The 12,325-nt window shown below is 38.4% G+C and overlaps 1 protein-coding gene across 1 annotated transcript; it reads left to right on the top strand.

Moving 5' to 3' along the window:
- Positions 1-2,373: 2,373 nt before the first annotated feature.
- On the top strand, positions 2,374-11,914 carry LOC128381367 (glucagon-like peptide 2 receptor). Its single transcript, XM_053341373.1, has 13 exons — positions 2,374-2,751; positions 4,971-5,067; positions 5,154-5,258; positions 5,817-5,938; positions 6,113-6,219; positions 7,024-7,180; positions 7,293-7,452; positions 8,812-8,872; positions 8,965-9,031; positions 9,356-9,444; positions 9,824-9,962; positions 10,063-10,104; positions 10,990-11,914. The coding sequence occupies exons 1-13, from the start codon at positions 2,665-2,667 to the stop codon at positions 11,356-11,358; spliced, it is 1,602 nt and encodes a 533-aa protein (XP_053197348.1). The 5' UTR covers positions 2,374-2,664; the 3' UTR covers positions 11,359-11,914.
- Positions 11,915-12,325: the final 411 nt, after the last annotated feature.

A 12,325-nucleotide genomic window follows, 5' to 3' on the forward strand; every position in this document is an offset into this window, starting at 1 on the left:
TCTGATGAAAATTTCTGGCTCTTAACCTGCTAAACACTCCACTTTTTTCACATGAAACTTTTAATTAAACATGTAAAGCAGAATATAAAATAGTTTGCTAGTGCTACTGTATGTGATAGCATGTGAACAGCTAATGACTACCTGTATCATATATCAGCTATAAACACTACATTAGCATGATATCACCTCTTAAAGTTGCTATGGCAAACATTTTCATAAAAAGTTGCTTATTTAGCTACTAATCCAAAAGACAGAGAATCATTTGCATTCATTTAGATGTCATCTTTATAGACAGCTGACAAATATAATATTCTATTTTATACTTATTTTTAACTCTGTTTTGATCTCCTCCAACTTCTGTTGAAAATTTCCAACCAACCTACTGTGTTCACCAGATAGTTTCTAAACGTTATTTAGGCTCACAGAGAAAGAGCGCTGATGAATGCAACCTTCCTAACTGGTTAGACGTGGCATCTATTTGGGGGGAGGTTGAGACCATCAAAACCATTAGGGTTACAAATGGGCACACTGGAACTCACACATCGCCCCCTCAACAGCTTCTTCCCTTCCTCCCAAAAGCAAGTCAAGCTTTAAATGAGAATCCCATCATACCCAGCGCCCCGAGGACATGTCTGCTTTACCTGCCTGCAAACTGCTTTACTGCCCTTTAAATCTTCCTAAATTGCAATGGAATATTTTGATACATGTATTTTCTCTCTGCTCTGAGCTTCATCTTTACTGTCTCTTAGTTAGGCACACAACGCGGGGCATACAGCCCCGTCAAAGCTGTATATTGCCAGGCTTATGGAGAGGGGAAAAAATTTAATTTTACCGGTTCCTTCGTACATTACAGTCAGGAATAATGGCAAAGCTGGTGAACTATGTGGTCCTGAAACACAATAATATTCCATATATTTTCCCTGCAATGGATTCTGTCACATTCATACCACAAGGACATTTGAAAGCAACATCACCATGTAATAAAACACAATTACTATTCCACATGATGCATTGCTGTGGTTTGCTCCTTCACTTCAAAACAGAGAAGTATGTCTCTCCATTTCACCTGCCTCTTCTTATTGCATGTCGCTTTTGTCTTCTTATAATTGTGCCTTCATCCTCACCCTCTTTATTGAGTTACACTGAGAGGATTAATGTAGAGTTCAAGATAGTGATAATTATCTGTTGTTAGCTTTTCACTGCTCATTTAACTTTGAGACTTGTTTAAAACATTGTTTGTCCCTACACAATTCTACTGTAAAAGCTTACTGTTACTTAATGCTGCAGTAAATTATATTTATATCAAATAAATAAGTGTAATGTGAAATGTAGTAATGATTCCACAACTACCTCCACAACTGCAGCTCTACAAAGCTATTTAGCCTCTCTTAGCGCTCGTTTTTGGAAACCGAATAAAAAAGAGTTAAGAGGAGACTCCAAATGAATGTTGGTAAGACTGCTAAAATGTGTTAATATGCAACTGCAACATAACATAGCCTTAACAACTTCATAATATGATAATATGTCAGATGTGGTTTCAGCTTTTTTTGCCATCACTTTGTGGCAAAATAAAGTAATTAATGTAGCTTTTAAAAAATATTAAATTTAACATGTCTAATAATGGTTTTATTACTTTCATTGTGGTCACAAACATTGTCAATTTGTAAATATTTCAGTTTTATTCCATGCTAATAAACTTTGAAATCACAAAGATTTGCTCGTAATGTGGTGAGAAAGGCTCACACAGCAAGCAACATTGGCTCCCTGCTCTGCCTGTGTTTGGCTTCAGTCCTGTTAGTTTACACTAGCGCCCCATTAGTGTCAGACATCCTGGTGGATGCCCATTTACTGTAGGAGATAGCTAAACAGAAAGGAGGGGTCAGTGTTTTATCTTTTCTTTTCCTACAGTACAGGTGGTATCTGAGGGTGCGTGTATGTATTTCCAAAGATTTTAATGTACAGTATGTGCATATTTAAATATGCATATATACTCACCAGCAGTAAGTACATTAGAGCAAGTCAGTATGCCCATTTGTTCCTGCGTGATCTGTTTTCCTGGACAACAGAGTTAGTCCCGTTATGTAGCCGGCTCTCCTTCGCCTTATCTTGATTGGTTAGGGGAGGACGGGGTGGGAGAGGCGATCTGTCAGTGAGGATCCACAGGCCCTGGCTCAGTTGCACTCTGTCTATAGGGAGCACAGACAGATCCACCGCCTTCACAGCCTCAGAGTTCTTCATGGACTAGAAGAGTGGAACTGCAGACAAGGACTTCTACACCCAATTACTATGAATAATTAGGTGGTAACGTTCTTTTGACAGGTCAAAGATCAGTTTATTGAAAGGACCATGAAGTTGCTTGGCTTCTAAGAAACCGGCTGGAAAGATCAAGAACAACTTCAAGTAGCTTTAAGGAATATCAGAGAAACTGTGGGCTACCTACATCAGAAACTGGATACTTTACCTGCAGATCATCCTGTAAAATAACTCAATGTACTGAATAGACCTTCTTGGAGCTACTGTACCCGAGAAGTTCAAAGGAGGCATCAAGGAGAGCCTTGCTGAGGTGAAGAGAAGATGAGCGAGAGGCCTAGCAAGTCAGGTATGAGGTGGCAAACCAGCCAACAAACTACAAACCAACCGCTTTCAATGTAAACATACAGCACCATGTTGCCGACCTGGCACAAGAGGACCTGGGCCACAACAAGGGACACACATCTGCTCTTACTCCTCTTTGTCATCTTCAACCACCAGGTACTTTAATACCTCATACATCCATGTGCACACATAAGGTTTTAGTCTTAGATTATGTCTGTCTTGTGCTACTTAGTCTAAATCCTCCGAATTTTCTTCAATATTTTTTCCAACAAAACTTGGCCACACAAAAGCATCCTCAGTCCGATTTACTGTATAAGGCAAGATTGCCTTATACAGTAACATATTTCTCATGAAACACAGTAGACTGTGGAGAAATGAGAATCCAATTTTTAGTCGATTCTTTTAATCTTCAATTATTCTTTTTTCACAGTGAGTTTGGGCTACAGAAGATACTATTATTGCCTCAATAAATTAGTAAAACGTTAAGTGACAAAGGTTTTCTCAAAGAAATAAAAGAGTTAAAAGTAGAGGAACACTTAAAATACGAGACATATAAAACCTCAGAGACTTTTTGTAGTTTTAGTCCAGATTCACTTTCATCTCCAGCATTGTATAAAAATGAATTATCAGGGGAGATAAAGCTCTGTGGCTGGATTTAAAATAGGTTCAGTCCCATGGGAGACAACAGAGAGAGTAGTGAGACAGCAGCTCTTGTCTCTCCTTTATTGGCGATGCCGCTCTGGACGAGGTCTTGATAAGTCAAGCCTTGGTGAATTGAAACGTTGTCTGTCAGCCAGCTCACATGAGAAATCTTCACGACACAGGTGGTCTATATGCCACCAACCAGCCAAATGGACACGTAAAGGGTTGCAAAGTTCAGCTGCTTTCTCACTGGGGTGTGAAGGTCGTGAGTGTTTGGCCGAGATAGGAAGCCTACTGTCCTCAGCCCCGACACTGAGTGATAAAAGACAGACATGGACGACTGTGCTCTTCAGTTTGCTTCTCACACTGTCTAAAGGCTTATTTGTCTCAGTAATGACAGCATATTACGGAGGATTCATAATTTATGCCTGAGCATTAATTAACATGATTGCTGTCAAATGCAATAACCTTTCGTTCAGGACACACCCATACTCTGTCCATACCATTTAAACGAAGAATTAATAGAGAGGTGTGTTTGCGTTGCTGCAGGCACAACATTAATGCAGTGACTCAGGCTGATAAATTGCCTGCATGAATTACAGATTACACACAGGTGAGAATGTTCCCGCAGTAAGTGAAGGTGTGTCTGGTTAAATACTCCCACCAAGTGGATAAGTATAAATACTGCAACATCCACTGCACACTACAACACATGTAAAGAAAAGCTGCAGATAGTGTGTAACAGGTTTATGAGTAAAAGCACTGTAAATATTATCATAATCAGCAGTTTCATCATTAACTTAATTGTATATAAGTAGGATTTTCATTCTCAAGTCATAAATTGAATGATGTCACATACAGTACTGTTATTGCGCACTCATCATATCAAAATAGTTATATTAAGGAATTTGATAGCTTTGTTAGCTTATTTACATAATGTCCCTGCATCATTATAATCAGGCTGTTTTGTAGCCTTTTATGTATGTTTCTAATAAGTCACATGATATGCACAGATAAATAGATGACTGATATACTGTATATTTACTATCTGCTTTGATCTCAATAGCAAACACTGTAGCTAAAACTAATCATTAAATCAAGCTTAATTAGTAACTCCAGACAATATAACAAAATATTATTGATTAAACTGAGACAACTAATTGAATTGACAAATTGACAAATTGAATTCACTACTAATTCAGTTAGGTCAAAATGTTGAAGCTGTACCAGTCAATATTTTTATGTAAATAATTAATCAAATGACTAATTGAGTAATGTGAGAGATCCCACTGAGAATTATCACCTAACTGCAGTTCCCCTCAGTTCTATGATGCGTTTTACTGTCTTTTAGCTCATTGTTTTGGTTGTACGGCCAATAATTTAACTTTTTTGGGACTTGCATTTCCTCATTGCTAATAAAACTATGATACATTACCTATGCAGCGCCAAACAACAGACAGACAGTTCGTGACTGGTGAACATCGTGGAGAATCAAGTATAGAGCCACGTATTTCCCTCAGGAGCTAGTGAAGACCAAAACAGACCTGATAAGAAAGTTAATATTGGACTGAAATTCATCATGTGGCCAGATGAATGCTAATGTTGCTGTGTGTCTGCTGGATGATAAATAAGGCATATGTTGTGTTGTGTGGCTATATATCAAATGATCAGTGTTTGTAGGATGAATTTGAACTACCATCTCACTTTCTGACCACATTTCTGTCACATGGAAGGTAACAGGCTCAGTGCTCGAAAGTCTGATCGCTAAACGGACCGAATATTTGGACACCTGCAACAGTACTCTGGCAAAAAGTGCTCTCTCAAAAACTGGTGAGCCTCTTGCCGATTGTTCAAATACAAATTATTTCCATTGTTATCACCTTTGATAAATGTGAGACATTATTCTTGTTTTGTAGGAATCTACTGCAATGGAACATTTGACATGTTCGTGTGCTGGCCCCATTCATCTCCTGGGAACGTGTCGGTCCCCTGTCCTTCTTACTTACCGTGGATCAGCGAGGGTAATGCCATGTTTTAGCACTTGACTAACAACTAATTTATGGTATCGCTAATTGAGAGTAATTATAGCTTGAACCATTACTTGAATGTCCCTTTGTGCGCCTCAGACTTTCTTTGACACTACAACTGACAGACTGGTATAAGTGTTGAACAGTGCAGTTGAATGGCCTAATTATAAAGGTTAAATAGTCCTTTGTCATTTGGCACTGACCATGCCAGCTATCAATTATTGAGATTAATTTAATCTACTCTGCTATTACTGATTTGCTTTTAAAACTTTGCTAAATGATAGGCTAGTAATTGGAAAACTACCCAAGATCTCTAATGGGTTTAAGTATCAGAAATAATGTAAAGTGTGTTAGAAAAAAAAAATAAGAAACTGTGTTTAATCTGCCATTCCAAAATGAAAGTTTAAATATCACCATCCAATTTGGGATTTAGCCGTATAATAATGTAAAAACATCTTTCTAGTGCAGGTTAAAGTGATTACCCGCCCAGTCAGTCAGACTGTAATGACAGAAGAAACCATGCATATCAATGTGACTTTCAATTACCCACAGATGGCTCCAGGAGGGTGCATAGAGAATGTTTGGAAAATGGGACATGGCGACAGAAGGAGAACTCGTCAGAGCCCTGGAGGGATGATTCTGAGTGTCAGGAACACCATTACTTTAAAGCTGAGGTGAGGATGAAGAGGAGCTGAAAGGCTGGTATATACTGTCCCTTGGAGTAAATGACTTATGATACCTGTTCCACGAAAACCATCAGGGATTGTTCTCATGACGTTACTGCCCTAGAATGTCTGTCTTTATTAGTAACACTGAAGACATGTGCCCATTTCCTTGTGTGTATTCAGGAAGATAAAATACCTCGCCAGACAGCCCTCAGGCTCATCTCTGTCATTGGCTATTCCGTCTCCCTGTTCTCCCTCACGCTGGCCACTCTCCTGATGGGCATGTTGAGGTCAGTGGTTGTGGGTAGACAAGTATCTGATGGTCAAATAGCCTAATTTGTCAATTATGTGTGGAGAATTTAAAGGATAATTCTAGTTTATTACAACTTGGGTCTTATTTCCATAAATGTGGCCTTTTTTCTTACAGTTACAATCAGAGTACTTACTGCAACAAAGACTAACAGCTTGTAAACAAGCCAAGAATTTATTGAAATCATCGAAACCACTCTACTTGAAAGGAAAACCTAATGTGAATGCTGCTAATTATTTGAAGTTCACGTTTACTGTGATAGATATTTAAATTGGACAGTTTGGTAGAAGCAGAGTAGAGGTTTCTGGCACAACTTCACCTACTTTTAAGGTGCATGGAGAAGGGAAAAAGGACAAATCTCAATCAATACTTGTAGTATACCAAACAACGTTATTGTTAGACCAATGCATTTCATCATTGATGACCCTGATGAAGGCTGCAAACCAAAAAACATTGGTCTAGCAATGAAGTTGTTCTGTGTACTACAAGTGTTGTTGGAGCTTTGCTGTAATTAGACAGTTTGAGTAATAATTAATTATATAATAATTTTATCTGTTTGAATGGTGTTTCTTGTCATGTCATACTTCTTATTAAAGATGCCACACATTCCCAGATGAGAAGTACAATGTTGTTATTAATGACAATGGCCAAAAATACAATAAACCAGAATGAAAACTTAAACGATAAATGATATATGGCCTCAGTAAGCCTTCTACAGTGACACAGGAACTATGGAACTATGGATCAATGCCTTCCTCAAATTGCTTCTGTATCTGCTTACCAGGAAGCTCCACTGTACCCGGAACTACATTCACATGAATCTATTTGTGTCATTTATCCTGAGAGCCCTGGCTATCATCTCTAAGGAAATTATGTTACACATCATGTATTCTAACCTGCCCAAAGACGATCTTGGATGGAACTCCTACTCGAGCTCTACGGTATAGCCTACTCACCACTGCTCTATTATTCACATATTAGCAGATTGTTTGCTATTGCTTTTGATGTAGTGAATTTACACGACTAAATCAACCTAAACATATTCCTCAACAGACAATGGTCTTGTGCAAATTCTGCAAAGTGGCCATGGAGTACTTTGTGGCCTGTAACTACTTCTGGCTCTTGGTGGAGGCTGTTTTTCTCCACACGCTGCTCTTCACCGCTGTGCTGACCAAACGATGTCTGCTGAAGAAGTACATGCTGTTAGGATGGGGTATGTCAGGAATGATTTGTTTCTTTGTGAGTGTGTGTTTGTATGCATACTGAGGTTTTGGGAAATAGCCTGGTTCCAGACTAGAGGTGCACCTTGTCCCAATTCTCTGATTTCAGTGTCTTAAATGTGAATGTTTTCTTAAGTCCTGTTTGATAGTAAACTGGGTCGTGAACTATTTGGACAAAGAAAAAAGACACTCCATTTTGGGCTTTGGGAAGCAGTGATCAACATTTTTCACCATTTTATAGAACAACTACTCAATTAATTGAGAAAATAATTGACAGATTCATCGATAATTACATTAAAAATTAGTTACAGCCATATTCTAGACCTCTAAATGAATTATATTAAAATATAAATTATTTTTGATGTGTTCATTGATAGCTATTTCCTCTGGTTAAAGACATAATTAACCAATCAGAGCTTAATAGGGGGGGATTGAGAGTGACAAACAGAAAAATAACTTTCAGATCAGTATGTTTCTTTGTCAATATTAGAAAAGTGAGGCTGAGTCACTCCTAGCCTACTTTGATCTGCTTTTAAAAGTGCTTAAAATTGATTTGATGTGATGATATGATAGCTTATTCTTCTGCTCTATAGATCTCTTTCCTTGTCCAACAACTATTAAAACTATCATGAGTTATGATTATGAAACAACATATTTCTATAGATTATATTTCCATTTTAAAGGTTTTTATCTTCAGTTATAATGCTACTAATAATAGGTATTACTAATCAGTTATTAATCATACTGTTATTTCAATACCACAACCTACACTTCTTATTTTCAATAAATCAATATTTTGATTTGTGTTTCTGTATCTGGTGTTGTTAGTCTTTGTGTTGCGTTAGCTCTGGTGTGGTCCTGTAATGGTCCCTTGTGCATTTAATAAAATATCTCTAACATCACTTTTAATCTGATCATCAATATGATTTTGTCTTTTCATAGCTATCACACACAAACTGCTAAATGAAACCACCTATTGTTCATATGAATTCAATATATACTGTAGAACAGTCAAGAAAAAAAGGCCATTTAATTGTTTCAGCTACTTTTCCTCATGTTAACGTTGTAGTAAATAGAATATCTTTGTGCTTTTTAGACTGTTGGTTGCGCAAAAATGAGTAATGTAATAAAGACATCACCTTGGGTTATAGAAAACTGTTACAATTCACAGTTTTCAGATATTTTATCGATCAGCCGACTTTTCTATTGATCGAGAAAATAATCTGCAGATCAATCAATAATGAAAACAATTAACTAACTCTGCTTAGTGGTACTAGTATAGACTATAAATAAGATGTATGATTATTTTACAGTGAATTTATATTGTTTCATGTGCTATTGTTACTTTTCAGGAACACCTGTCTTGTTCGTGACACCCTGGACAGTAGTTAAGATTTTATATGAAAACACAGGGTGAGTGTTTGAATACATGCTAAAATATAATATACTAAAATGATATTATGTTTTTTCATTTGCATGACTTTTAAAAACATTTTATTCCCAAGATGCTGGTCAATTGTGAACAGAGGTTTCTGGTGGATCCTAAGGGGCCCCATTACTTTATCAGTGCTGGTAAGTGTAGTATCTGAACTCATTATTTTAAAGCCTTTCTAAGAACAACAGCACAGTTATTCAACTTGAAGTCTACATTAGTTACAGACACATCATGATGCTTGTGGGAGCTCCACGTTGAGTCATTTTCATTCTGATTTCATACCACGTTTAACGCTTCATGTCTTGTGGGGCCTTGTGATATTAAGGCTGTTGTATTTCGTAGCAGTCACAAGCATGACTGATCACTGATGTCTCAGTACACAAATTCACACTGACAGAGGGATTCTCAGATATGAGTTCATTCAATTGAGTCTTTGTCTTGATTTATGATGTGTTTTGCAGGTCATTTTCTTTATATTCATCAAGATTCTGATGCTACTGCTGTCCAAGCTGAAAGCGGATCAGGTGAAATTTACCGACTACAGATACAGGTATGTTTCTCTTCCTCTTCCTTTCTCTTCACTGATTTACAATATGTAACCAAATGGCAGAAAACAAGTTTGACTTTGAGCGTTATTTCCAAAGTAGCATCCGAAAAACAAGACAGGAGGTCTCTGGTTTAACATTTAAATGTTAATCACTCCCATGTACAGCACGAATTCAAATGTCACCCCTGTAAGCTTTGCCTCTTAACTCTTCCATAAATGTCACCAGAGGAGGGAATCTCATGCATACATTTACAAATCTCTGCCCTCGCTTCTATTTTGTCTTTTGCTATTTGAAATATGTGCCAGTATACATTTAACAGCCTTTTTTCTGGCTTGTTGTCTGGCTCATTAACTATAGCATCCACTGTATTTTGTTTGTCAGCTTGGCCAGAGCAACACTGGTACTGATTCCTCTGCTGGGAATCCATGAAGTGGTCTTCACCGTGCTGATAGATGAGTGCATGGAGGGCGACAGTCGTTATGCCAGGAACTTCATCAACCTCACCCTCAGCTCTTTCCAGGTCCGATCAATAATACTGATTATGTACCTGACAAAGGTTTGTTGTTGTTTGTTCTACATCCATATCTGACTTGATTTGTAATGTGTATCTTTTTTTTCAGGGCTTCTTGGTTGCTGTGCTGTACTGTTTTGCTAATGGAGAGGTATGTTTTTTTTCTGTCAGTATAGTGTAATAACTGTGATTTTCATGTATGACCATGTTGGAGAATCTGAATCAGTATCTCAGGAAAAGTGCATACAATGAATCAGAAGCTTAGGACTTGGTCTTATGTCACCTATTTGGAACTTTAAAGCAGCACTATATATATATATTTCTGATTTCCTAGTTGCAGCAAAAACAGTTAACCTGTTCAGTAAAAGCAGTCCTGTAACCCACTGTATGGTACCTGCTCAGCACCAAATGGCAGCAAAGGTTAGCAACTAGCAAGTAGCAGAGTGGAGAATTTAGTAGCTACAGAGGCAGATGGAAGCTAAAGCCAGAGCTAAACAATAGTTAACTCTGCATTATGGTCAGAAACACAACTTCAAAATTATTAGAATGTTACTTCTGTTCTGCTGGATGTGTAAATAGGCAATTGTTTGATAAAACCTTTGCCATAACAGCAACAGTGACAATTCTAAAATCTGTGGAAATGTAGGGATCAGCATATAAATGTAAGGAACATGTCCAGATCTATACCCATATATACCTATACATGTACATGTTTTGGTAAATTAGCCTGGTTAGAGCTCAGAATGTCCACCCATGTGTCTGATTTGTTCAGCCACTCATATAATGTGGTAGACTTTACAGGTTGGAGAAACAATCACCCAGTTAGAGCTTTGTAGGTGGTATTAAGAATGTCTACATCTTCTTCCTTGCTATGTTGCTACATCCAAAGTAATTTAGCCTCATTGCAACAAGCTTGGACATCGTCATTGCTGCACAGGTTGTTGCCAGCTGAGCTAGGCTGAATGGATCAAATAAAAGGAAACGGCAATTCAGGCTCAGTATAGCTTGAATTTATTTTGTGTTTGTCTGTATTTAGGTCCAAGCTGAACTGAAGAAGCGCTGGCAGCTTTTCCTGTTCACCAACCACTTCCAGGTCAGGAGCTGTTTCCGGGGAGCTCCCCTCAAGCACTTGTTTAAGTGCACTCGAGGGCACCGCCAACAGTGTTCTCGGCAGAGCGAGTCCTACGACGAGGGAGGCACCTCTGTGATACACCCACACTTGCTACAGGTGGCTGTACAAGGTGGAGGTGGAGCAAATAGACTGGGAGAGGTTAAAGGTCATGGGATGAGGGGCTGTGACGCAACAGGGCTTGACTTTCTCACTAGGAAGAGCCTGTCCAGTAGTGATGGGGAGATAACACTCGGGGAGACCATGGAGGAGATTCTGGAGGAAAGCGAGTTTTGATCCCTCTTTAGTGGAAGAGTTTTTTTACACCCTCAACAGAGGAGGGTTAACTTAAACTTCAAACAGTACATCATGCAACACAGCTACTGAGCCATTTTGGACTCTCCAGCTCGAAGTGTTCTCACACACATGAGCACCATCAGGACCGTGTGATATTGGTCAGTGGTGCAAATTCATGTGTCTAAGTTCACGAACTAGGCGCAAAAGATAGGTGTGGGTTTACTTTCACCCCTGATCCTGTGATTCCTCTGAAATGAACTGATTTCACCACAAAATCGACTGTTTTAAATGCTGGTATGAGCAGGACTGAAGGCCCAGCACAAGACACTGAAGCTGCCATGTGTAGTCCACTGTGTTTGCTGTACCTAAAGTTCCAATGACATGGTATCATTACTTTAAGATAATGTATTTCCTGCTTCATTACGACAGCAAGGAATTGATTGTAGGCATTAACCAACGGGTTGTTAGTTACTGAGAGAAAATCAATTTGATTTGACAGAATGGAGTAGATGACTTTATTAATTGGACCTTTTGGGTACACCAACTCGTAGCATGAGAGCACCACTGTCAATGCATTATTTTCCAGAAAGTCATATTTTTCCAGGAGGATTAAGCACCATTTTCATGGTATCTTAAACCAGAACTTGGAGACAACAGGGTAGATACGCATTGCACAGAAGAGGAGGTTTCAAGGCGGTGGAGTGGTGTCAAGAGGGGCCCATGGACAAGTTTTTGGCCCATTGCCCCCTAAAAGGTTAATCCAGTCATGCATACTGCCCATTGGTCATGGAATCTCCGAAACATCATCAATTTGGTGAGGTCTACTCCAAACTGGGGACGTTGAGAATATAAGACGTTTCTGAGAATTTTACATTAATTTACCAGAATATAGTTTACAACTTTTTGTAAATATGAATAAAATGTTTACTGTATATTTACCAAAGAATCTGAATTATAAATGGAAAGT

Source organism: Scomber japonicus, chromosome 20, assembly GCF_027409825.1.
Source record: "Scomber japonicus isolate fScoJap1 chromosome 20, fScoJap1.pri, whole genome shotgun sequence".
Classification (NCBI taxonomy): domain Eukaryota; kingdom Metazoa; phylum Chordata; class Actinopteri; order Scombriformes; family Scombridae; genus Scomber; species Scomber japonicus.

Coding starts and splice junctions, on each gene's coding strand:
- LOC128381367 (XM_053341373.1), top strand. CDS start 2,665: ATGTTGCCGACCTGGCACAAGAGGACCTGGGCCACAACAAGGGACACA. Junction 2,752..4,970: donor TTGTCATCTTCAACCACCAG/GTACTTTAATAC, acceptor GTCACATGGAAG/GTAACAGGCTCAGTGCTCGA. Junction 9,963..10,062: donor TCACCCTCAGCTCTTTCCAG/GTCCGATCAATA, acceptor CTTTTTTTTCAG/GGCTTCTTGGTTGCTGTGCT.